Source organism: Pongo pygmaeus, chromosome 1, assembly GCF_028885625.2.
Source record: "Pongo pygmaeus isolate AG05252 chromosome 1, NHGRI_mPonPyg2-v2.0_pri, whole genome shotgun sequence".
NCBI lineage: Eukaryota > Metazoa > Chordata > Mammalia > Primates > Hominidae > Pongo > Pongo pygmaeus.
Genome location: NC_072373.2, coordinates 145,626,767 through 145,654,300, shown reverse-complemented (window position 1 = coordinate 145,654,300; position 27,534 = coordinate 145,626,767). Strand labels below are relative to the sequence as shown.

At 37.9% G+C, this 27,534-nt stretch overlaps 2 protein-coding genes across 2 annotated transcripts; one reads left to right on the top strand and one right to left on the bottom strand.

Annotated features, from left to right (window-relative positions):
- The first annotated feature begins 261 nt into the window (after nucleotides 1-261).
- Nucleotides 262-19,030, top strand: RPF1 (ribosome production factor 1 homolog). Its single transcript, XM_054478546.1, has 9 exons — nucleotides 262-931; nucleotides 2,373-2,429; nucleotides 4,339-4,419; nucleotides 10,990-11,085; nucleotides 11,674-11,827; nucleotides 16,720-16,802; nucleotides 17,228-17,409; nucleotides 17,588-17,714; nucleotides 18,771-19,030. The coding sequence occupies exons 1-9, from the start codon at nucleotides 704-706 to the stop codon at nucleotides 18,810-18,812; spliced, it is 1,050 nt and encodes a 349-aa protein (XP_054334521.1). The 5' UTR covers nucleotides 262-703; the 3' UTR covers nucleotides 18,813-19,030.
- A 645-nt stretch (nucleotides 19,031-19,675) lies between these two features.
- Nucleotides 19,676-27,523, bottom strand: GNG5 (G protein subunit gamma 5). Its single transcript, XM_054478570.2, has 3 exons — nucleotides 27,392-27,523; nucleotides 23,308-23,452; nucleotides 19,676-19,901 (listed from the first exon to the last, which is right to left on the bottom strand). Exons 1-2 carry the CDS (start codon nucleotides 27,470-27,472, stop codon nucleotides 23,327-23,329), a joined length of 207 nt encoding a protein of 68 aa, XP_054334545.1. The 5' UTR covers nucleotides 27,473-27,523; the 3' UTR covers nucleotides 19,676-19,901; nucleotides 23,308-23,326.
- Between the last annotated feature and the right edge of the window lie 11 nt (nucleotides 27,524-27,534).

Below are 27,534 nucleotides of genomic sequence, written 5' to 3'. Positions count from 1 at the left end.
ATTACCTCCTTCAAATCTTGGCTCAATGTAACGTTTTCAATGAAGCCTACTCTGAGAATCCTATTTAAAATTGCAACGTACTTTGGGAGTCGAGGGCGGACAGATCACCTGAAATCAAGAGAACAAGACCAGCCTGGCCAACATGGTGAAACTCCGTCTCTGCAAAAATACAAAAATACAAAAATTAGCGGGGCGTGGTGGCACGTGTTTGTAGTCCCAGCTACTCAGGAGGAGGAGTTTGCAGTGATCAGAGATCGCGCCACTGCACTCCAGCCTGGGCGTTAAAGCAAGGCTCCCTCTCAAAAAGATGAATGTCTCTTCATCTTCTTTTATCCTGTTCTATTTTTTTTCCATACCATGTCTTACTCTGTAGCTCACCATAATTTATTTGTGTGCTTATTTTAGGTTTCCCTCAAGTAAAACATGAACTAATCCAGGCACGGTTTTTGTTGTTCCATTATTTTGAGGGCTGGGCACATAGATGCGCAAGGAGTGCCCAAACTCATCATCTCACTCTTTATACAGCTGGGCAAACTGCCTAAAGTTTCCTCAAGCCTCAGCTTTACTATTTTCTTAAATGGCTAAGACTCACAAAAGACATCTAGTTTTAAAAACTTTGCGACCCCGGAAGTAAAAGGTTAAGGAAAGGGTTCACAGGAGAAGGCTATTTCCGTTTCCGTACGGAAGCAAAGGAGCCGACACCATGGCGAAAGCCGGGGATAAGAGCAGCAGCAGCGGGAAGAAAAGTCTAAAACGGAAAGCCGCTGCCGAAGAACTTCAGGAGGCTGCAGGCGCTGGGGATGTGGCGACGGAAAGCGGGGTCCAACCCCCGAAAGCGGCTGCCTTTCCGCCAGGCTTTAGCATTTCGGAGATTAAAAACAAAGAGCGGCGACACTTAATGTTCACCCGGTGGAAACAACAGCAGCGGAAGGTACGCGAGAGGCGGGGGCTGCCGGGCGCTTGCGCGTTGTTCCTGACGCTTAGGGCGGTCGCGGGGCGCACATCTGTGGTTGTCTGCTGGTCTCAGAGTGTGCTCTGTGGCTCCGTGGGACGGGTGGCGTCGCGGCCCACGTGTTCTGGTCCCCTCGCCCTAGTTTGGAGACTCTAGGTTCAGCCTTTGCTTGAGCGTCAAGGTGGAAGATTTTCTTGATAGGCGCTTTCCTAGGACGCTAGATTCACAAGGAAAGCTGGAAGGCCAGTTGGCTTAGTAGTGAAAACTACGCCCTTCTGGCCCAGAAGGCAAAAGTCTCAGCCCTTTGGTCCGTCTAGGTAGCGTTGGTTAATTTGCAGAATCTGAAATGGAGGCAATACGTAATAAATCCAAAATACTGCTTCTCTGATTCCTGCAGCAGCTCCTTACCGAAATTATTACTGTAAAGTTTCTGGTAATTGTATTTGTTCTTTTCAGCCTTATCCTTATACGTTTCTGGTAGGTAAACAAACTGAAACGTAAAGAGGTTTAAACGACTTGCCAAGGTCTCAGTGCCCATTTCTGGTTAAATTGCAATTGGAAGAAAACGTTTGCTTATTCTTGCACATCGTAGAAGTTCACACAATATTATTATTATGTGTCTGCCTCCTCTTACTGGCCCTTCTGAGGTCCGGGACTGGTTCTTACTCGTGTTCAGTGTCAAGGTGCTATTTGAGTACATACAAGGGGGGTTTAACTCATTCTGGTATGCACGTATTGGGGAGGGATGTCCTAGAAGATTTATTGGAGCTATGATTTCTAATCTGAAACCTGGTAGATTGAGGATCAGTAGGTGCTGGGGAAAAACGAATATTTTTTATTTTGTCAAGCATTCTATGTAGAAATCTCCAGAAGAATATATAGATTGACAATACAAATACAGATAATCCACCTTGCAAGCTCTTATTAAATTTTAAAAGTATATTTTGATTATAAAATATGTGAATAACTGGTGATGGTTTTATGGAAAACAACCTGAAAACTCATCGCCCATTCCTATTTTTAGTGCTTTTCAAGAGAAGCAAGCAGCATAACCGTGGTCGTCTTTAGGATGCAACCAGTTAGGCAAAACAAAACACAACGGAAACTATCACATTTTGTACTTTAATTAATTTGAGGCTTTATGGAAAAAGATTAAGCTACTCAAATTTTAAATATTCAAACTTGCCAGTTTAGATTTTTTTAAAGGAGCAGGTCTTTGTTAAAGAAATCTTATTGACTGGCCAGCTCATTTGGCTTACAGTAATTTAGGTAGAAAAATCCATGTCCAGATGCTTGTTTCAATAGATTACAAAGACCGCCCAGTTCGAGTATTCATAGCATTAGTAATTTGTAGTTTCAGTATGCGTTTGTGATATAACTGGTTGTTCCTCAGTATTCTTTTTTTTTTTTAACCCTTTAGGAAAAGTTGGCTGCTAAGAAAAAACTTAAAAAAGAAAGAGAGGCTCTTGGAGATAAGGTAAATAAAATTTTTAGCTGTTTGCTTTCTATCTTATTTTAGGGAATCCTTCCTGATACTTAAGTTGAATTACTTTCTTTTAAAATTTATTATTACATATTTCAGATGTATGAAGAAATACAAAAGTAATATAATAAACCTTTTTGTATCATTTACCCAGCTTAAGAAATAATGCATTAGCAAAGAATGTTGGAAGCCCCTTGTCTGCTTCATAATTGCTTTTCCCTCCAAAGATAACCACTCGTGAAATTTTTGATTATTTTTTCCATGCATTTCTTATACCTTTACTATGTATGTTTGTGTACCTATACAGTAACACAGTGGTGGTGTTTCACATATAACTTTGTGTTTCAGAGGTCAACACCTCTCCCTGACTTTGGGAATGGGGAAGCTCTCCAGGTTAGGCCCGGAGCTTGGCTCTTGTGATGTGAAGCAAAGGTTTTTGGTCAGGCAAGGCTGGGGAAAGGCAGGACAGATCCTCTTCTGGAGTAGGGTGATAAGGGTGTGTTAAGCTTTAGAGCTGGTACAAAGGATATGAACCTGTGAAAAGTGAGAATGGGGAGTGGGAGGAGGGTGAGGATTATGGCAAAGAAAAGAGCAGATAATGCATCAAGAAAGAATTTGGCTGTATTTGTGGTACTCATAAGAAGTGAAGTCTTTATTGAAAAAATTTTTTAAACTACTAAATACTCGTACATTATTGCATAGCTAAGTTATTTTTATTTTCAGTGTATTTATAGTTACTCCTAGGTTATGATTTATTTTTGCAAAATTTTGAAAACATTCATATCTCCACCTCCCATTCAAGTAAGTTACCAAATAAGGGTGTTTGAGGAAGGGAAAAAAATGTAAAGACTGTATACAAACTAAACACTCTACTGTTTCATGCATTCTTTGAATAGTATTAGGTTAAACCATAGAAAATTGTCAATAGTAGACTGTTTTGACTTGCAGTTTCCTAGTATGTCAAGCATGTTAGTCTCTTTTTAACTCTTTCGTAATCAGTCTATTACAGCAAATTAATGTTATGATCACCATTTGAAAATACCACCATTCTTGTTTTTTGAGATGAAAGATAAGTTCTTAAAATTGCCTCCTTTAAAAAATACTTAAAATGTAGTATTTGTTTCATAAAGTAATAAATACTAAATAGTTTCAGTTTATATTTTCTTCATAGCTCTGCCTGTGTACATATATTTTGAATTAGTTTTAATGTACTCTTACAATTCTGTGTTCTACTTTTTACCAATTCATTTACACCATTTCTTGGTCTAAGCTGAGTATGCATGATTGCTGATCCTAACAGTATTCCATAATGTTGATGTACCGTAGTATGTTTAGTCATTACCTTGTTGAACATTTGCCCTGTTTGCTGTTTATTTTCATTATAAATAGGGATACTATGTATTTCTTTGTACAAATTTCTCCCCCATTTACATTCCTGAACATAAATACCCCAGAGTAAAATTACTGGGTCAATGGATAACAACTAGACTTTTGTTGAATATTTCTGAGTAGCTTCCCGAAAGTATTGGAACAAAGTCATGTACAGATGTTGCTTTGTTATTTTTTTCTTTTATTTTTCTCCTGTTTGATATGTTTCCCCCAGTAGATAATTATCTTGATCCCTATTTCTTCTCCTTGTTACTTCTGCACAGTTTTAAGCCTTTTCGTTCAGTGTTGGCCATTCTTCTAGTATGTGTATGTCTCTGCCCAGATTGTTTAAAAAAAAAAAAAAAAAAAGCCTCTTATTCAATACTGTTATTAGGATTGATGTAGCAATAGAAGTGGATTGATATGAGGAACAGATTGAGTTTGGGGTTATTTGTAGCTTTCTGTTATTTTTCTCCAACCGTAATATAATTAATGTAAAATCCTTCTAAAGTGTAATCCCTTCTCTTTTACTTAGGCTCCACCAAAGCCTGTACCCAAGACCATTGACAACCAGCGAGTGTATGATGAAACCACAGTAGACCCTAATGATGAAGAGGTAATGTTAGAAGTCTTAAATTAGTTTGAATGATCACTTGTAATTGATAAATTATGTTTTTATGTTGATATTTAAAGTGCTGGCTGGCCAAGTTGTATAATGGATTGATTCAGCTAAAATGTTGGCATATTATCTTATTATTTGGTGCAGATTATTTCATAATTGAATTTCCCAATAATGCTATAGAAAAATTCTATAAAAATTCTAGGTAAACTTTTACATTTGTCATATAATCCCTGAATGGTATTTTGGAGGGTTTTTGTTTTTGTTTTTGATTTTGTTGAAACAGAGTCTTGCTCTGTTGCCCACGCTGGAGTGCAGTGGTGTGATCTCGGCTCACTGCACCCTCTGCCTCCCAGGTTCAAGCAATTCTCCTGCCTCAGCCTCCTGAGTAGATGGGATTACAGGCACCTGCCACCACGCCTGGCTAATTTTTGTATTTTTAGTAGAGATGGGGTTTCACCATGTTGGCCAGGCTGGTCTCGAACTCCTGACCACAGGTGATCTGCCCGCCTTGGCCTCCAAAAGTGCTGGGATTACAGGGGTGAGCCACCGCGCCTGGCCTGGTGGTTTTAAAAGAATTCCTCGTACTATAGACTTTTGTAGTATTTGTTAGACATTTTGATACCTAAGAATAACATTTGATGCTATTTTTTGTATTCTCATAAATCTTAGTTTCAAGATAATCTTTCACTTTGCATATTCTCCTTAGATAGTTTGCAACAGTGCAGAAAAAGAAGCAAGATTTTAAAACTATATTTTTAAAAGTTTTGTAAAGGAAACTTGGTTTTGAATGTCTGTTTGCTTTGAAACAGTGCTGCTATCAACATTCTTTCACATATCTCCTGGTATAGTCATACACTGATTTCTGTCATTCTTTCAGCAAATGTTTATGGATTTGCCTGCACCGTATTGGGATCTGTTTTAGGGATTTGAGATCCATCGGTACACAGAATAGTCACACACACACATACACACACACAACTTCTACCCACCCAGAGCTTACATTCTAGGAAGGGAGACAAACAGTAAACATAATGAAATAAATAAGTTAGACATAAGTTAGCCGGTGATAGGTTACTAAAGGAAAATAGGATAAAGGAGATTCAGGACTACGTGGAGTAGAGAGAGTTTGCAATTTTATGTAAGTAAGGTGTTTGTGTGTGTATGCATTTTAATTTATTTTGACATTATTTCAGACTTAATAGAAAAGTAGGAATTTGTACATACCCTTCACCCAGACTTCCTAAATATTCCCTCTTAAATAAGAGTAAGTGGCAGACATGGTGCCCCTTTATTCCTGTATATCTCATTTTGTTTTTTATGAGCACAGTTAGCAAAATCAGACATTGACATTGGTATTCAATATTATGTATTCTATAGATCTTACTCAAATGTCACTAGCTGTTCCAATAATGTCCTTTTTAGCAAAAGAAAAGTCCCAGGTCATACATTCCATTGTAATTACTCTTTTAACTTCCTTAAATTTAGAAGAATTCCTCAGTCGTTTGCTTTTTGTGTGACATTGAGATTTTTTGAATAGTACAGACCAGATATTCTATAGAATGTACCTTAATGTGAGTTTGCCTGGGGTTTCCTCTGATTATATTCAGTTTATGTACTTTTGACAGAAATACAGGTTGAGTGTCCCTTGCCTGAAATGCTTGGGACCAGAAGTCTTTTTTGTTTGTTTTTTTCTCCGAGATGGAGACTTGCTCTGTTACCCAGGCTGGAGTGCAGTGGCACGATCTCGGCTCACTGCAACCTCTGCCTCCCAGGTTCAAGCGATTCTCCTGCCTCAGCCTCACAAGTAGCTAGGATTACAGGCACCCAGCTAATTTTTGTATTTTTAGTAGAGACAGGGTTTCACCATGTTGGCCAGGTTGGTCTCAAACTCCTGACCTCGTGATCCACCCACCTCAGCCTCCCAAAGTGCTGGGATTACAGGCGTGAGCCACCGCACTCAGCCGGACCAGAAGTCTTTTTGGATTTCAGACTTTGGAATATTTGTGATAGATAATGAGGTATCTTGATGATTGGACCCAAGTCTGAACACAGCATTTATTTATGTTTCATATACATCTTATACACATAGCCTAAAGGTAACTTTTTTTATTTTTGGAGATGGAGTCTCGCTCTGTTGCCCAGGCTGGAGTGCAGTGGCACAATCTCTGCTCACTGCACCCTCCACTTCCCTGGTTCAAGCAATTCTGCTGCCTCTGGAATAGCTGGGACTACAAGCTCACGCCACCACACCCAGCTAATTTTTTGTATTTTAGTAGAGACGGGGTTTCACCATGTTGCCCAGGCTGGTCTTGAACCCCTGAGCTCAGGCAGACCTCCCACCTTGGCCTCCCAAAGTGTTAGGATTACAGGCATGAGCCACCCTGCCTGGCCTAAAGGTAACTTTTATACAATATTTTTAATGATTTTGTGCATGACACAAACTTTTGACTGTGACCCCATCACATGAGGTCAGGTGTGGAATTCCCCACTTGTGGCGCCATGTTGGTGCTTTATCAAAAAGTTTTGAATTTTGGACTATTTCAGGTTTTGGGTGTTTTTGGATTAGGGAGGCTAACCTGTGCCGTGAATGTTATGTTAAGTCCTTTTTCAGTACTTCTTATCAAGAGTCACTTGATGATTTTCTCATACTGGTTATGTTTACCTTGATCACTTGGTTAAAGTGGTGCCTGCCAGGTTTCTCCACTCTGAATTTACTGTTTTTCCCTTTGTATGATAATTAGTAAGTATTTGGGGAGGAGATACTTGAATGTTACTCCTCAACTTACACTCATTGTAAATCATTTTTTCCAGTTAGATAAGTGAGAAATTGTGTATCACTGTAGTTTTAATTTGCAGTTCTCATTTTGAATGAGGTTGAACATCTTTTCATATTTTTTCCCCTTGATCGATTGATTGTGTCTCTTGCCCATTTTTCTACTGGGTAGTGATTTTATATAGGAAAGTCAGGGTAGGCTTTATTGAGAAATTGACCTTTTAGCAAAGACTTGAAGGATGTGAGGAAATTAGCCATCTTTGGGCAAAAAGAGCCCCAGAATGAGAGAACACCCAGTGCACAAGCTCCAAGGCAGGAGTGTATCGAATATGCTTTTCAAGAATAACAAGGAGGCCATTGTGACTGAAATCAAGCAAGGGAGAGGATTGTAGAAGAGGTCCTAGGAAAGTATGATGAAGAGGAAAGAGCAGATCAGTGACTTTGTTGGCCAGTATGAGGACTTTGGTTTTATACTTAGTGAAATGAAGAGCCATTGCGTGGGTTAGAATAGAAGAATGATGTGGCCGGGCACGGTGGCTCACGCCTGTAATCCCAGCACTTTGGGAGGCCGAGACGGGTGTATCACGAGGTTAGGAGATTGAGACCATCCTGGCTAACATGGTGAAACCCCATCTCTACTAAAAATACAAAAAATTAGCCGGGCGTGGTGGCGGGCACCTGTAGTCCCCGCTACTCGGGAGGCTGAAGCAGGAGAATGGCGTGAACCCGGGAGGCAGAGCTTGCAGTGAGCCGAGATCGTGCCACTGCACTCCAGCATGGGCGACAGAGCGAGACTCCGTCTCAAAAAAAAAAAAAAAAAAAAAAAGAATAGAAGAATGATGTGATCAGATCAGACTTAATTTTTAAAAGTAGTTGGCTGCTTTACTGAGAATGTAACTGGAGAGGTAAGTAGAGAAAGGAAGCTACTAAACAAATCCAGGAAAGAAATGATGGGCTTTCATCATGACCTGGGCCAGGGTAGTTACAATGAAAGTGGTGAGAATTGATCTGATTCTAAATATTTTTTTCCCTGGGTATATTTTGAAATCAGAGCTGCTTCAATTTCCTGACAAATTGGATGCGGAATATGAGATAAATAGAGGATTCAGAGATGGTATTAAGGTTTTAAACTGAGCAAATTAGAAGGATGAAATGGTCATTGACTAGATGCGGAAGACTGAGTGAAGGAGATTTAAGGGGAAATCAAGAGTTCAGTTTTGCATATATTGTGTTTGAGATGACTCAAGAGTTTTTAGAAGAGATGTCAAGCAGGTAGTTGGGATGTGAGCTTGGAATTCAGGGAAGAGGTCTTGACTGGAGATAAATTTGGGGGTAACAGGCATATCGAGGGTGTGTGTACATAAAGGTTTCCCTAGAATGTTTACCTACAGTAGGATAATTTTGAGTCATGGGATGTGTAAATGTTTAACTTTACATGATTGTACTAAAATATTTTTCAAAGTAGTATCATTTTATACTTTCGTGGTACAAGAGTAGTGTTCCTGCTCATCCGTATTCTAACCAACTCCTGGTATGTTCAGACTAATGATAAAAGGCTGTCTCATTGTGGTTTGAATTTGTATTTCCTAATGTTGAGCATCATTTAATATAAGTTGTTTTCTTTAGAGATAAGCCAGTTCATGTCTTTTGCCCAGTTTTCTATCATGTAGTATATTTTACGCATTTGTGGAACTTCTCTATATAATTTGGATACCAATTCTTCATACATATTAAAGGAATCTTCCAATTCATGGATTCTCTTTTTATTTTCTATGGTGTCTTTTGAGGACTTAGCATTTAAAGCTTTTTATGTCATATTTAAGAAACTTTTCTCTTTCCTGTGATCATAAGTTCTTCTTTCTTTCTAAAATAATTAAAGAGTTGCCTCTTGTATTTATTTACTTAATTGTCAGGAATTGTCTTCTGTTTGGTGTGAGAGTGGAAACCAGTTACTTTCCTTCCTGTCTCCCACCCCAACCTGTCCTTTTGCGTATATATATATTTTAAATTAGTTTTAATGTACTCTTACAATTCTGTGTTCTACTTCTTATCAGTTCATTTATATATAACCAGTTTATCCAGTACCATTTTTGGAGTAGCGCAGCCTTTCCCCACAATGAATTGTAATGCCATAATATATATCAAATATCTATATATGCTTGGTCTTTTTCTGGGCTATTTGCTTGGTCAGTTTGTCACTGCATCATTACTTCCGTAATTATTTAGCTTCATAATAAGTCTTCATATCTATAAGGGCAAAATGCTTCTTTCACTCCTGCCCCTAAATCCCCCCTCTCTTCAGATGTGTTTTGGCTTTTCCTAGGCCTTTGCTCCTCCATATAAATTATAAATGGCACTAAATCAGATCAATTTGGGGATACGTATGTATGTATATAATATATATTTCTTTACTTAGGTCTCCTTTAAATAGTGAAATGCATTTCATGTATTTCGTAATTCTCTTCATGGAAGTTGACACATAAATCTTGCTAGAGCTATTCCTGGGTATCTTACGGTTTTTGTTGGTGTAAACTGCATGTCTTTGAAAATTGTTTTGTTTGCCAATTTATAAAAATGCAATGGATTTTTGAATAGTGATGTTCTAACCAGTAGCCTACCTAAATTCATTTCTAATTTGTTGGGATATCGTTTTCATTTTTCTGTTTAGATAACCATTTCTGCAAATGACAGTTTTCTTATTTTGACCCATTTTTCTCCCACTTTTGTGCCTTCTAGAACTTCTAGCCTAGTGTCAAATAAATAGAAAAATCAATAGTGCCATCTTTGCCACGTTCCTGATTTTCAAAAGAATACTTCCAGTGAGTCATCATTAATATTCGTGTCACTAGAGATAGATTATTGAGTTAAGGGTTAAGTAAATTTTACTTATTCTTATGCTGTTTTTTCGTTTTGTTTGTCATGAATGAATGTAGAATGTTATTAGATGTTTTCTTTGCAAATATTGAGGTGATTATGTGGCTTTTCTCTTACTGCATTAAACATCATAACCAAATTGGGTTTATTAATTCTTTGCTTAGAATTAATTATATCTGTGTTCATGAGTGAGACTACAGTAATGTCCACTTCTCATTCCTAATATTATTTTATTTAGGCTTTTTCTCTTTTTTAAATCAGTTTTTACCAAGATATTTATTCTCTTAGTCTTTTCTGAGTACTTTCTTCTTTGATCCTATTGAGTCTTTGTTTTCTAATTCATTTATATCTCCTTTTATCCTTATTATTTTCTTCTGCTTCCTTTGAGTTTATTCTGTATTTATTGATTTGCTCAATATATATATTTTTTAATATGAGCAGGTATAACCGTAAAACTCTTTCAGACTACCACTTTTGGTATATTCCACAAATTTTAAAAGGTACTACTTTCATTAATGTTTAAATCTGAGTGTCTCTCAGTGGAAGATTTGTCTTCTCATAATTTCATTAGTTTTTTTTGCTTCCTTTTTTGTTTGTTTTGTTTTTTTGTGGTTATTGTTTTTACTAACCAAGTTGATGAGGGAAATGAAAGTAGTTCAAGAGTAAACACATCTCAGTTTCTGCCCTAAAGTGATTTCTGACAATTTTATTCAGTTTTGTACTTGTATTTTACACAGGAGAAATCCACTCATCCATCCTCTTCATGTGTCCATTAATGTCAGTCCTTCCTAGTCTGTCTTTAAAGCCCCTATCAGCTAGGTACTCAGTGTCCAACAGTCCTGCTGATGCTACTTTTAGAATTCTGGCCCAGTAGAGTATTTCTTTGATGTAAAATTATCCCTCTTCTCTGTTCTCAGGTTGCTTATGATGAAGCTACAGATGAATTTGCTTCTTACTTCAACAAACAGACTTCTCCCAAGATTCTCATCACAACATCAGATAGACCTCATGGGGTAAACACATTGATTAATTTAGTCCTTGAATTCTTAGTTTTCTTATTACTTCTATTGAAAGTACTCTGTTCAGAAGAGTTAAACCATTAGTTAATTGCCTTAAAGAATGCCTGTGACTAAGTAAATAAAATGTAGCTCTGGTAATATGATGTAGGTTTACTAAACATGATTCTTCAAGATAGGATTTCTCAACCTCAACATTGTTAACATTTTAGCTGGAGAATTCTTTGTTATGGTGAGCTATCCTGTTCATTATAGGATGTTTAGCAGCTTCCCTGGCCTCTATGCTTTAGGTGCCAGTAGCAACCACACACCACTACCACTACCATCAGTCATAACCATCAAAAATGTCTCCAGACATTGCCAAATGTGTCCTCTGATGGAGCAGAATCGCCCCTAATTGAGAACCACTGCTTTAGGATGATCAGCCTTTGATAAAAGAGGACACACTGTTCGAGTTTCATGCTTTCCTCAATGTTGCTTTCTATTAATCATAATAATCATTATTTCTTTCCTTATGAATATGTACTACATAAAATTTTTATTTTTTTGAAAACTATTCAAAATTTTTGTTATTTTGTTTTGCAGAGAACAGTACGACTCTGCGAACAGCTCTCCACAGTTATACCAAACTCACATGTTTATTACAGAAGAGGACTGGCTCTGAAAAAAATTATTCCACAGTGCATCGCAAGAGATTTCACAGACCTGATTGTTATTAATGAAGATCGTAAAACCCCAAGTATCCTTTTTTTTTTTTATGGAGGTTTTCCTGTCCTCTCCCTCACCCCCCTTAAAAATATATTTAAAAGAATACGGAAATACTGCCTATAACTTTCAGAAACTAATTTTTTTTATCAGAAAATTGTATCTCTTTCCAAGAGTCTATAAACTGATTTTTCCTTTGTATTCACCAAACATTTATCAGGCACATGCTACAGCCAAGAGATTGTTGTAACTCTTAGTAAAAGATGCAGAGATAAAACAAGAGACACCAGGAAATTCATAGGTGGAGTAAATGGATATGTAAACTAATAAAATATAGTGTGGATGGTACAATTAAATAGAGAAATGCAGGATATAGTGGGGACCCTGTGACTGGTACAAAGTCTGCCCTGGGAGGAAGGACTTCCCATAGAAAGACATGCTGAAGCTGGATTTAGATGGATGAGGGTGAAGGAGGGGAATAAGGCAGAGAAGAGCGCTCAGTGCAGAGGGACTACCATTTGGAAAGAGAGGAGGGAAAGGGCTGACCTAGTTGGGGATCTGCATATGGTTTGTTGTGGCTAGATTTTACATTGCCAGAGGTGGTATCACAGGATTAAGTTTTTGAGGTAGAGACTTGGGCCCATGTTATGTGTGTGTTCCAGTCTAAAACTTTTTCTGTGAGTCTCAGACCTGAGATGAATGTGTCACCTGAACCCAAGGTATTTCTTCCTGTTGAGATAAGAGATTTGATAAAGGATATCTAGGTTTGTTATTATTGTTGCTGTTTTATTTATTTATTGAATGATGGCTGTGAGTTCAGTAACCTTAAAGATGACCAATTGAATGAGTCATCTTTATGATTTTTAATTTCATTAAAATAAAATTATAAAGAATTTACAAAAAAAATAGGGACAAGACTTTCTGTGCTGCCAGAATAACATTTTATTTCTAATATCAGTGAACACTCTTCTTTTTAAATTAGTGGTTTAAAAGGCTGTTTTTTAAAAATCTAACTTTTATGACTTTAATTGTTTTCAATATAACTTACTTTATTCACTTGTACTAGTAGCTTTCCAGAAACTACTATAACAAGCTTTGTAATGTGTTTTGTTGGCCATATTATAATTTGGCTTAACTGGATTAATGTACCAAAATATCTAAAATCTCTTGAATACTTAACTACTCCAGAAAAAAATTATTTTTAAGGTAGTTGCTGCCTCTTTTTCTTTTTTTAAACTGGCTCCACAAAGTGGCAAGGTCTGTTTTCCTCTTTTTATTTTTGGCAGTTAAAAAACAACTGTCATCACTTTGAGGCCTCTAGTAACTCTGCTAAGAAGCAGGCATTCATCAGTTCAATAAATGTTCTATCCCTATTTTATCCAGTGTGTTTTATATAGTCACACAAATTTCACTTATACCATCTATTGCCTTTAAAAAGTTTACATTTTCTGGCCGGGTGCGGTGGCTCACACCTGTAGTCCCAGCACTTTGGGAGGCCTAGGCCAGCAGATTGCTTGAGGTCAGGAGTTTGAGACCAGCCTAGCCAACACGGCAAAATCCCATCTCTACTAAAAATACAAAAATTAGTTGGGTGTGGTGGTGCATGCCTGTAATCCCACCTACTTGGGAGGCTGATGCACTAGAATTACTTGAACCCGGGAGGCAAAGGTTGCCATGAGCCGAGATGGTGCCACTGCACTCCAGCCTGGGTGACAGGGCAAGACTGTCAAAAAAAAAAAGAAGTGATTCCTAGAGACTTAGCATGGGTTCAAGAATAAAAATCACAACTCCTAATGATGACACATGGGGGAAAAGTTGAAAAAACAGGATTTAGCCTGTGGGAAAGTAGATTCTAGGAACATGGCGTCTTTCTAAAGACATTGGAGGGGCTACTGTGTGGAAGAGTAGTGCTGAATGGTGAAAGTTAAAGGGATATACTTTTTTTACTTATTCTAAAATAGAACTTCATCAGCTGTCTAAACTGTAGAAACCTAGTAGTGGCTTTGAGTCAGGGCAGCTGTGATATCAAATACAGATTCCATTATTTTCTAGTTTTGTGATTTTAGTCAAGTTTCTTAGCCACTCAATTTCCTCATTTTTTAAATGTGGGAAATAATACCTATCTTTAGAGTTCCCACAAAGATCACATTAAATGTATTATGTTTATAAAGCATAGTGTCTGGCCCATGGTAGGCATTTTAGTAAACGTGGTATAGTGAGAAGCATGTAAACTTTATCTGTACAGACCTACATCCTCTATTCATTATTTCTAAATGGGGAACTACTGGCATTTGAGGTAGGGTAATTATTTGTGCTACACTCTTGGCAGCTTCCAAGATGGTTTGCATTCCTGGCCTTCGGATTCTAAGTGCCAGTAACACCTCAGTCTTACTGACAAACAAAATGCCTCTGTACATTTCCAAATGTGAGCAGCTGTCAGCCAAGGGCTTAAGCTAGGTGCAGTCCCACCGTGGGTGAGATCCACAGTTGCCTTAGTCTGATTTACTTAGGCTAATTTACTTGACCCTCTTCAGCCTCTTTTCCTCATTACTGAAATAGGCATGATGACTCCTGTTTTATGTGATTTGTGTTAGGGATTAGCAGTGATGTAAATAAAGCCTCTTGCACAATGCAGGTACATGGGAAAAGAAGTTACTTAGAAACTGGTAAGTTTGGGTTTGTACTTTGCTTTTGACACAGACCACAATTTAGTGGGAATGTTCTAGAAAGGATTTAAGCCTTGATTTGGGCGCTGGAAGAAATGACTTTTATATCTCCTAGACCCCTTAATAAATACTTTTGGCTGTATTTCATGAAGTTTAGCCTGTGGTGAATCTTTTAAAATGATAGAATTCAAATGTTTGCTGATAATCTGATACATGGTAGGCACTACTATCAAAAAAAAAAAAAAATCTGCCTGCAGTCCCAGCACTTTGGGAGGCTAAGGCAGGTGGATCGCTTGAGACCAGCCTGGGCAACATGGCAAAACCCTTTCTTTACAAAAATTAGCTGGGCATGATGCCTGTAGTCCCATTTACTTGGGAGGTTGAGGTGGGAGGATTGCTTGAGCCCGAGAGGTTGAGGCTGCAGTGACCCATGGTCGTGCCATTGCACTTCAGCCTGGGCTGCAGAGTGAGACCGTCTCAAAAAGAAACAAAAAAAAATTCCCATCCCTACCTAAGTTTTAACAGATTAGTTGGGAAGAAAGGTGTTTTCCTGACTGTAACTCAAATAAGTGATGAATGCTGTGGTAACAGAACTGAGAAGATTTAGATCTTAATTCTGACTACGTAAAAAGGTGACATTTGAAGTAGACCATAATAGATAAGTAAAACGTTGCAGGTATTCAAAATAGCAGAAGCAAAAAATGCATGCTAGGATTCACATATATAGTACGTAAGACTGTGAGTACCTACCGGTTAGGAAACAGGCTTGATGTGGGCATAGGGTAAATAGGTTGAAAAGGTAATTTGTGGCCACATTATGAGTCTGATACTAATGTCTTTTTTCTGTAGATGAGTCTGTGATGAGAGTAGTATGAAATTAGCTACAGCTGTCAAGACTGTGAAGGTATCTAGTTTGTTTTTCACTTAGCATGTGAGAAACTATGGTACAGATATAATGAAACAGCTGAGTCCCATAGCTGGTTACTTATAGAACCAAGGCCTAAGTCCAGACTTGATTTTACAGTCTGCATTAGGAGATGTACTTGAGATGGTGAGAAAAAGGTCAGACCAACCACAATACTACCTTAATAATCTAGGTGGAAAATCTCGAGGACCTCACTAAGACAGTAAGGGTAAAGAGGATGCTAAGTGAGAACTGAAGATAAAAGTAGTTAAGATTTGGTGGGAGAGGGAGAAGTTGAAGATACCATAGCTTCTAATCTGGAGGAATGAGTGTTGATGCCATTGTAAAAAGATGGCAACATCTGCTTTGAAAGATACATATTAAATGCAGATAGACTTGAAACCATCTGATTCTGGCTTATTTAAGTGTTGAATCAGATGAAATGTGTTTGAAAATTTCTCCTAAACTAGAAAAGCATAATACAAAGTGAAAGCCCTGTCCATTGTCATTAATATGCCTGCTTGTAATGCCATTAAGCAATAGCCAAGAATTATTCATGAAAAGTAAAGGTGTTTCAAGTGAAGGTCAGATTGTGCCATAAACTTGAAGAATATTATATAGGTAGCAACCTTAGTTTGCAGCACCCAGGACTTCTAGAGTCCTTGGGCTGCTAGTCCTGCTGGTTGTAGGTAGGTGATCTCACATTTCATTTGTAGTTTAGTGTGTCCAGCATAATTCTCAGTTCATGGGAAATGACAGTCAGTGAATGGCTATTAATTGGTTAGTTGATTATAATTTGTGGTACAGTAATCCTAAGTAAGGGGTGATCTCTTGCAAAATACTAGTAACCTTAATTTCATAGAAGAAAGTTTAGGAGTTTGGTCTCATGGGATGTTATTCAAAGTTGACAGCATATCATGACCATACAAATGTATAAAAGTGACATTTTGGGGTTATACATCTTCAGAATGTGGAGGTAAACTCATACTCTATTTGCAGTGTTACATGATTGTAGAATCACATCCTATTTTACTCCTAAGAGTAGTGGTCAATTAAATAGCTTTTTTTCACCTACTTTAGGGTACCTTAAGATACCCTACTGAGCATGATGATTAACTATTATATTGTAAAAAGAGAAAAAAAGGACTACTCTAGGTTAGTCTATTTTCTTGAAAGATTTTGACTGATTTTTGAGCTTTTGATATGGTAGGAAAATGTCACTTCAGAGGAATATGTAGATCTGCCTATTCACTTGGGTATAGATTTTAGGGGCCTTTGGATATAGAGGACCAGTTATTTAAACAATTAGATTTAGATTACAGAGTTCAATGTGTTTTTCTTAACTTTTATGAACAGATGGACTTATTTTGAGTCACTTGCCAAATGGCCCAACTGCTCATTTTAAAATGAGCAGTGTTCGTCTTCGTAAAGAAATTAAGGTAAGTTTTATACATTTCCTTGATTGGCATTGATCTCTTCACAGTATTTATTTGATTAATAGATGCTGTATCTTATAGCTCTAATTTATTTTAATAATGGCATTTGTTCTCCTGATTAGAGCAGTTTTTAATCTATCAGTTCTCTTGGGAGACTGTGGTTAAGTTACAGCCGGCAGGCAATAGTCTTCATTACTATGAATCATGTTGATTTTCTAATAGGATTTTTTGTTGCATTCACTGCATATTAAAATAATTTTAGATACATCTTATTTCATGGGTTTGATAAGCCATCTGTGGTAGTTTGTCACTAAAAAATGATAAATTTTGCAAATTTGTCATGTAAATTTTGATACTTGAAATTGCATTGGGACGTATTAACAATTAGCTTAGCTCATTGTGATATTTATTTTTCATTACTTTTCTAGAGAAGAGGCAAGGACCCCACAGAACACATACCTGAAATAATTCTGAATAATTTTACAACACGGCTGGGTCATTCAATTGGACGTATGTTTGCATCTCTCTTTCCTCATAATCCTCAATTTATCGGAAGGCAGGTTGCCACATTCCACAATCAACGGGATTATATATTCTTCAGATTTCACAGGTGAGGAAGGTAAACTCATTGAACTTTGATTTCAATTATGAAATATATTTTCAACATGAACTAATTTTCCAACATATTGTAGCAAGTATCATACAAGATAAAATGAATTATCTTTTGAACCCTGTCATAATGTTAAACAATAGCTCATTCAGACTAATTTAACTTTTTGTCTTTGAAGATACATATTCAGGAGTGAAAAGAAAGTGGGAATTCAGGAACTTGGACCACGTTTTACCTTAAAATTAAGGTCTCTTCAGAAAGGAACCTTTGATTCTAAATATGGAGAGTATGAATGGGTCCATAAGGTATGTGCTTATTGTTTAAAAAGACTACGTAATTTTTAAAGTATGGGATAAGAGGGTGGGAGGAGAGAGAGCAACAGGAATAGCTAATGGATGCTGGGCTTAATACCTAGGTGATGAAATAATCTGTGCAGCAAACCACTATAGCACGTTTACCTGTGTAACAAACCTGCACATCCTGCACATATACCCTTGAACTAAAAAAAAAAAAAAAAGATACAATATCTGGGTCTGGTGATTAACCTTGGTTCATCTGAAGTATAAACATTAGTGGTTCTCAAAGTGGTACCAGCACCATTACCTAGGAACCTATTAGGAATGAAAATTCTTTGGCCCACAGACCTACTCGATCAGCAATTTAGGGGGTGGGGCCCAGCAGCAATCTGCTTATAAGCCTGTGTTTTATATGTGACTCTACTACATGTTTCTTGAGAACTATTGATAGTTTTCTTAGAAGTTTGGAGATCATCATCTTAAATCATAAATGAAAACTTTTTTGTTGTTGTTGTCTTTTTGAGACAAGTCTCAGCTTTGTTGCCCAGGCTGGAGTGCAGGGGCGCCATCTCGACTCACTGCAACCTCCGCCTCCAGGGTTCAAGCTATTCTCCTGCCTCAGCCTCCTGAGTAGCTGGGATTACAAGTGTGCACCACCACACCAGCTAATCTTTTGTATTTTTAGTAGAGACGGGGTTTCCCTGTGTTAGCCAGGATGGTCTTGATCTCCTGACCTCATGATCTGCCTGCCTCGGCCTCCCAAAGTGCTGGGATTACAGGTGTGAACCACCGCACGCAGCCTAAAACATCCTTTTCTATCTAGTATAAGCAGTACTTCACTTAGTAACATTTTATTTTAAAATCACACACACACACAGAGTAACTGCCAACATCTTTTATATTAGACTGAAGACTGACTATTTGGGGTCTCACACAAACCCAGTTTTTCAGCGCTAGTGTTACTTATGAAGATCTAGGGACGTTAACTTTTACTATCTTAACCTGAATTGTTAATTATATTTTTGTTTTCTTTTCTTCCTCCACTCCCCTGCTTTCCACTTTCAGCCCCGGGAAATGGATACAAGTAGAAGAAAATTCCATTTATAAAGTACTGAGAGAATAATAATTGGATTTTGCTGAACAGGCCTATCTTGAACTTTTACCTGGTAAATTATTTTTGACAGAATACTCTTTTCAAAATGGCATTTGCTGATTTCATAAACCTTTCACGTCTGGATGAATTACCAAATGCCATGAATTGCCACTGTGTGTTTATGTAGAAAATACAAATAAAAGTTATTTTGATGGCTTAGGTTTCCTTTAAACTTAGTTCTCCTGTTTTTGGGTAACTGTGAATAACTAAGTTGGAATCAAGATTCAGATTAACTTTCCTATTTGCATAGAACACATGAGAGTAATAAAATGGTTGGTAAATATTGGCTAACCCTTGATTTTTATACCAGATTAATCTTGGATTCCCAGTGTCTGGCAGAGTTTTAATAGCTTAAATGGAGGCCAGGTTTCTGGATGTTTTAACATTCTCTTAAGCCTTCAGAAGGGTAAAAAATTTAAAGCAAAATGATCTACCAGGGTTTAAAGCAAAGTTGCAAATTACTGAAGCTAATCTTTGCTTCCTGATTTTGAGGTTTTTGGTTTTTTGTGGCCAGGTTGGGGGGAGCTCTTTTTTACCTCATTACATGGTGCTGTAGCACTCCATTCAGGCACTGAAACAAACAAAGTTAACCCTATAAGTAACTCATGGATGGAAACCCGTAGAACTTAACAGCCTCCTCCTGACCTTGAAAGAATAAAGGTTCACAGTTTACCTTTAATTCCCTAACAGTCTTGCCAGATGTATGGCATAAAGTCATGTGAGAAGAGTAGGTGGAACAAACTGTACAAACTTAATCCCTTCAGGTGTTCAGAACAGATTAATATACCATGTATTTAATACCAACAATAATGCAAAATAAAAGTTTCATACTAAGTTTTATTGTATGCTGCTGCCAGTGTATATAAAACAATTACCCTTGTGAAACAGAAATTCATGAAAATTCAGAGAGGTAGATGTTAAGGACTGACGAAAGTAGAAGTTTGTATATTATGGCACATGAGTTACAGGGATAAGCTTTTGTACAGGCTTCAAATGTAGCTCTCTTGAATATTCACTGGATCATAAGGAGTGGTTTGGGAAACCTAAGATGGAAAAAAAAAAAAAAAAAAAAAGGTGAGTTAGGGTAAAGTATCAAAGAACATAGTTTTTAATTTTTTTCATGAATAAGAGAAACAGGATGGGAAATGCCTATGGTGCAGTAACAGTAAAATCTTTCCCTTAATCTTCACAACCACTCTGATGTATAAGTCATTCCTGTTTTATAAACAGACTTACAGATTAACTTGCTAAGATTACTGCCAAAATACATTCTCTATATAATAAAAAAAGGTTAATAAAACTCTCTTAAATCAAAAATCCGAACATCCTTAGAAAAATGAGCAAGAGTATTTAGCAGGGCAGTTTGGCAGTATCTAGTGAAGTAAAAGATGCAACCACACTTCTAGTTACCTAGATAAACCCAGACATAGAGAAACATGTACAAGGATACTGACTGTATTAGTATTTTAACAGCAAAGAACTGAAACAGCCTAAATATAACTCCGTAGGAGAATGGATAAACGAAGGTTTCTACATATGATGGAATACAAAGCTATGATAAGTTATGCCTTAAAAAATGTTATGTTTTCAAACCATAATATTTCAGTTTAATAGAGTATAAACTAAAATATTTAAAAAATGAAAGAACATTAAATAGAAAAAAAGTGTACTAAAAAATTAAAACATGAGCATACTAACTTTAGGATTAGTTATTAATATGGAAAGGCACAAAAGTGTTAATCTGAGATTATTCTGTGACAAAAATGTTGAAAAGGCATAAACAATGCTATGAAAAATGTCTAATCTCACCTGAAATAGTAACAAAAAAGACTAAGGTTTGTTAGGACTCAAGGAAAAAACATTCTCATGTTTCTAGTGGAAGGCCAAAGTATTATATTGGCAGGGGATATCAAGTACAACATTGTAAAAATGTTAAACGTTCACTCCTTTTTACTTCTAGAAACTTAATAGAGGTACTAAGTATATATAGATGTTCACCAAAATCTTCACCTCACTGTAACCTCAAATTTTGGAAACTTACTCAATGAAGTATAATTCAATCATAGTTTAGTACAACCATTAAAGATCTTGTTTACAAAGAATACTTAATGAAATAAATTCACCATTTAAAAAAGGCAGAACGAAAAACGGCAAATACTGATCCTTAATTTTTTTTAACTAAAACATTTTCATGGCACCCATTGTTGCCTATGTTTTTTAAAATGTTTCATACAAAAACTACCTTAATTTTACATGTTTCCTCATTGTCAATAAGCCTGTCGTCGTCTTATCTGCATTTTTTGTGCATGCATGTTCTACTGATTAACAGTTTTTAATCCTGTATTATTTCTTCTATTTTGTTTTGTGTAAAAGAGGAAAAATTTCAAAAGCTGGAATCTCAAAAAAAAAAAATAGTAAAATTTCCTCTTAAAAGGAAATACAGGGCCGGGCACAGTGGCTCACGCCTGTAATCCCAGCATTTTGGGAGGCTGAGGTGGGCAGATCACCTGAGGTCAGGTGTTCGAGACCAGCCTGACCAACATGGAAAACCCCGTCTCTACTAAAAATACAAAAATTAGCTGGGCGTGGTGGTGTGCATCTGTAATCCCAGCTACTCAGGAAGCTGAGGCAGGAGCACTTGAACCTTGGAGGCAGAGGTTGCAGTGAGCCGAGACTGCGCCACTGCACTCCAGCGATAAAACTATATTTATATACGTAACTCCAATGTAGATTCTTTACATTCATGCCACTCAGTGTAGGTCCAGTACTGTCAGCATCAGTGTAGGTGGGCAGTTGTAAGAAATGCAAGTTCTAGGGACTCGCCTCAGACCTTCTGAATTAGAATCTGCATTTTAACAAAGTGATTTGCATATATTCAAGCTTGAGAAGCAATGCTTTGATGCCCAATTATTCTTCTCCTAGCTCAAACTGCTTCAAATCTTAATATCCACAAAGCTGTTTTCTTATACTGCTGGAATTAATAGACATTATTTTACCTTCCGGGTTCTTACCCCAGCCATATTTTTAAACTTGAGCAATTCATTTAAACACTTATCTGTAGATTCCTATGAAGTAAAACTATTAACAGCTGCCCAGTATTTTATTCAAATGAAAATAAACCACTGTAAAGTGAATACAAGAACTGAGATTAAAAAAAAATCATTAATAAACCATAAAAATATGAAACTTCCAAAAACTACCATGAAGAATTAAATGAATAGTACCAGAAACAAAGGATATTATAATAAACTGTTAAATATGAAAGTGAATTACTTCTTCATGTGCATTTTTGTGCCCATGACACCTGTTTTCAAAGGGCTTTTTTCCCCCCTGGTATTTCAAAAAACTTAAAACATCTTAACCAAACATTGTATTTACTAGAAACATGTACTTATACAGACTTCCTGGACACTCCCAGGTCTACAAAGCTTAATTAAGGAGGGCACAACTAAGTAACAAGGTATTTTAGGAAGCAGCTTCCTGGACTTTGGAGAGTCAGAATGTTAGTAAGGAGTGTGTGCCATATACAAAATCTTTTTTAAGAAAGTACTATTTAAGTTTGCTTCTCATAGGTCAGTACTAATGAGTATATTCCCTAACTAAAGTACTAAGAATTTATAAAAGGCAGCACCCTTCAGTTACATTTTAAATGATCTAAAACGTTTTTGGTCACATCTCTTAGACAAACATACATTTTGTACACATGACATTTGATCTGGAAGGCACAAATTAATGTACTGAAGCATGCTTTAATAAAGCCAACAGGGTCTTTAGTTTTTAATTCTCTGAAATTCAGTCCACTGTCTGTTTGCCACCAAGAACTTATATACTGCATTTCCTTCATGTTTTATCTTTAATCTAACAAATGAGAACAAAATATAAAGTCTGTTCTACCTCAGTCCAAACACCTCTACCACACTGGCTTACTCAATTACATCTGACTTTCTCCTGCATTTCCAATTCCCAATCTTTGCTATACTGCTCTACAGCTGGGTTCAGTTAGAGCAATAACATCAAGAGTTAATCCAAATCAGCTGGTAGTACTTTAAGTTATCCCCATAAACATTGCAGATTTTTAAAAACCTGTCTAAATATTTGCCAGGTACACAAAAACAAAACTAGTACTTGGGGACTCCATTAGGCCAATGCTCTAAAAAGTGACACATGGCTTGTTACAGCAGTGGGATTTTGTAGTAACTCTCCTATACCCTCTTTATGGTTATTAAATCCTCTACTTAACCTTCTTTATGGTAAAATAGAAACGATTAGCCTTCATGGCTACTAAGTCAGCAAGTTTCATGAATCCTCACTTTCCTTGCAAAACAGAAAAATACTGCAAATGGAGGGCCACAGGAAAGGGCATGGGATGATCTTTTAAGTGCTGCAAAGAAAGAGAAGACTAGTTATTCCTACAGTGTGGGTTTTTGTTTTTAATTTAAGGAAACTTACCTTTGAAAGATTCATTTTACTACAAAAAGGAACAGACTTTCTGGGGTCTGAAGGGATTTGTACTTGAAGATACTCCAGTCAGCAGAGGGTCATGTTGAGCATTCTGCAGACAGAACTGTTTCAAGTCTGCAGCTGCCTGGGAAACCTATACATAACAAAGAGGGGGGGAAGTGCCAGATGGTGAGAACATTTTAATGAAGGTTTTCTCAATCTTTGGAAATATTGTACTTACAATAAAACAGTACTTCTCTTGCTTCAAAAGAAGATACTATGTAATAATTGAAGCCTTAAGTCATATAGTGAGCTCTTTTTTTTTTTTTTTTTTGAGACGGAGTCTCACTGTTGCCAGGCAACAGAGTAGGGGTACAGTGGTGCGATCTCGACTCACTGCAACCTCCGCCTCAGTTCAAGCGATTCTCCTGCCTCAGCCTCCTGAGTAGCTGGGACTACAGGTGCACGTCACCACACCCAGCTAATTTTTCTATTTTTAGTAGAGACAGGGTTTCACCATGTTGGCCAGGATGGTCTCTATCTCTTGATCTCGTGATCCGCCCACCTCAGCCTCCCAAAGTGCTGAGATTACAGGTGTGACCCACCGTGCCCAGCCTAGTGAGCTCTTAATACTTAAAACCAATGCTTGTAAATAAGACTGATTTAATTATGTTTTCTTTTGCTTGGTTACTAGAAGCATCAGATGACTGAGTACAAACAGTAGAATTATGTTTATTTTTGCAAAGCATAGCACATCTTGCTTATTAATAATAGGCTGTTCAAGTGCAAACCTGAGGGTACTTAACATCTTGTTTCTTATTAAAAACATTAAAGGTTAAACAAAAAGCAATAACATTCTAGCAAACTATTATTTCGTCTTGAAAGCAGTATTACTGGAAAAATGCTACTGTGAATGAACATAATGTGGGATAACTAGCACATAATTTAGAAAAGCAAACACTGTAAGAATGCATTCAGTATACTGATCCTCAAATTTATCAGACCCTTATACTGTCTTGCATTTAAACTAAAACAAATTAAAAGAGGCACGCATTCATTCACTTAGACATCTACTATTTCTATATATTCTGCTAAGGTGATGTAGGATATAAACAAAATAACCATAAAGCCATTGAAGTTCCTTAAGTCCTGTTTGGGTGGCTCTATATATGTATATTAACACTTAAATCATATTTAAGGCAATAGTTTCTTAAAGGCAGACTGCTCAGAAAAACTGTTAAATTGAAGTTTGCTATCAGCCTTTCAGTCACATGACACTGGGCAGAACTCTGTCACCATCTAGTTTAATAACATTAACTGAACCGTTCAGACATGGAACATGAATGACTAAAACATGCCCCAAATGCATCTAATATCTGAAGTCTTGAACTGAGATTTAAGAAGTGGGAGAAATACTCATTTATTTTATTCTCAGTCTTTATCTGCAAGGAGGCTGGGAGCAGGTGTCCAGTCCATCCAGCTGGATATGTGGCCTTAGGGAATTAATAGCATCACAAATGCCCTCTATACCAAGAACCCCTGCAGATTACAGCTGTACCTCCAACCTAATAATTCATCATCCTAAGATGAATCTAAACGCTTATCGAATCTATTTGTGTGTTTCGCTTATACAACAGTCCAGGGTAATGAGTTCCACAGGTTTATTAGCTCCTATGTAAAAGAAGTATTTTTACAAATGACTACACCCCCTCATCCCCCCCCTTCCAAAAGAAGTGTAGCTAAAGTTGGGGAACAATGGTGTCATTTTTCACCAAATATTGTAACAGTGTTTAGTGTTTTCATTCATATTAACCAGCAGGAAGCATAAAGAGTACCTGTTAATTTTCTATTTAAAGTGTAGGTGGGGTCCAATGTAACTCCCTTTCACAATTTTCAAGCACCACTATGTGCCGCATATACTTACAGGCACTAAGAATACCTAAGAACAGCCAGAGCCCTGTTGTTATGGAGCTAACAGTTCAGAGAAAATGAAAGACAAGGTGCTCTGTAGTAAAATAAGTAATCTTTTAGATGGTGACTGGGTGCCCACCTAAGGGAAGGTGTCTGAGGTGACACTGAAGCTGAGATCTCAATGACAAGAGATCCAGCCAAATAACCATCAGTGAGAAACCGCATTCCAAACAGGAAAGCTGAGACAAAGACTCTAAAACTGGAACAAGCTGCTAGCCCCCAAGGCACTGTAACAATCACCATCCAGGAGGTTGAAACCCTGTAATCCTGGCCTAATTATTAGTGCCCCTTCTCACTCTCAAAAATGTCCTGACCTACCTATGACAGTTTGTCAAGCACTTATGGTAAGTTCTATCAATTGTACTCACACATAAAGGTTAAAAGTAAAATTGTGCTAGTTTAAAAATCTAGCAAAAAAATCACCTAGCCCAGTCATTGATAAAACAGATACACAATGTTAAACCACATTTAGCAACATGTCTAAAGAAAAGCTCATTAAAAAGTACCAAAGGGGATGTGCTCCCCTCCTTGCTACAGCCTTAACATCAGGCAGTAACTCCAAAACCAAATCGTGTCTGGTGCCTTTAATGATCCCGACCAGAACCAGAAGTCTACTGAAGATTTAGGTAGGATCAGTTTTGGGGGGTTAGGGGAGCAGCAGCTAGGGTTTTCAAAGTAAAGCTCTTGGAGTATTTTAGTCTGAGGACCTCATGTCATTTTCTTTGGAGACTAAATATGTACAATTTATTGCTTTCACTATCCCACCCCCATTTTTTTTCTTTCTTGGTCCATCCTATCTATGATAAAGGCACACCTGAATGACATATAATGGTTAAGAAATAAATGATTTCGAACTTCAGAGCCAAATCCAGCCAAGACTGACTAGAAACCACTGTGATGAGGTAAGAATTGGGAGAGTAGAGAAATGGATTCCAAACTGCAGTGAGGTCTACAGCATTTCAAGGACTGGACGTGAGGGGGATCCCACACCAAGACGAATGAGAATTGCCTTCCCTTCTGAGTTGACCACAACTGAGTAAGCTAGGTCCCTGGCATTTCTAGTTAAGAAAGCTTAGAGACCCTCTCTCTCAGTTCACAAAACATTTCGGGAAGTAATAAAGACTAGCCTGATGAGTATAAAATCAAATCATCTTAGGAACTGGCTGCTTTTAACAGGGCACATGATTTACATTCTTGTTTCTTTTTTTAACTGCAGAAGTGTTTCACATGTAGCCTGACCTATTGTACCAGAAAGAAGCCAATCCATGTAGGACTGTAAAAATCAGGAAATACTTAGAACAGCACTTGAATGTCAAGTTGTTCTATCAACAGACAAAAGGCTTTTTCTCCAAAAGTACCCCAAGACAAGGCCAATACTAACCAGACACCAAAATTAAGACCAATAATCACCCACAATAATCATTTTCTCCGGCATGCGGACCAGTCGATATCCCCAAGGTCAAATACGAGCAAATTGTGCCATACGTATGAAATGCACGCTTTGTTCGAGGTTGTACGGGGCACTGACCGGAACTTTACACTCCAGGATAGTTTCGAAAAATGCTTATTTAATCCACAGTTTAAGTTATGCAATAATTCGCTTAAAAGTATGTGTTCAACGGACAAGGGAAGTTGAAGGTAAGAATTTAATACTAAAGGAAGTAGGTTTGGGAAAGATAAAATGGGGGGAGAAAAGTCTGCTCTGAATCAGAAGTCGGAAAATACCCTGTCCGATGAGAAACAAGAGGCTGACAAAGTGGGAAAGGAAGGGTGCGGACAGCGCGCGGAGGCGCAGCTGTTGGCGAGACCAGCCGAAAAGGCTGCCAAGGGAGGTAGAGACGGAGGAGGACCGGAATGCCGGCCACGGTTCAACCCAGGGGCCAGCCCGCCTCGGAAAGTCCTGGGGCGGAAGGGCGAACTAATCGTCCCCCTAAAACACAGCATAGACCCACGCGGCGCCTTCTCTAAAGCTGGCCGCTCCCCGATCGCCGCCGCCGAGCGCGCGTCCTCTCCAGGGGAAGCGAGGGCCGGCGCGTGTCCCGCCCGCCCCCGCCAGCTGGGCCGCCGGTTCCTACCCGCCGCCGCCGCCTTCCTCCCGCCTCGGCCGCCCGCCCCCGCTCACTTTTACGCGGTTGAGTCCGGCCTCCAGCCGGAGCTGTTGAACCACTTTCTTCATAGCGGCGACGCTGGAGGAGCCAGACATGGTGCACGCGACTGCCGGGCCGATTCGTGGGTCGGTGGGTAGTGGGCCGTGTGTCGGCGGGG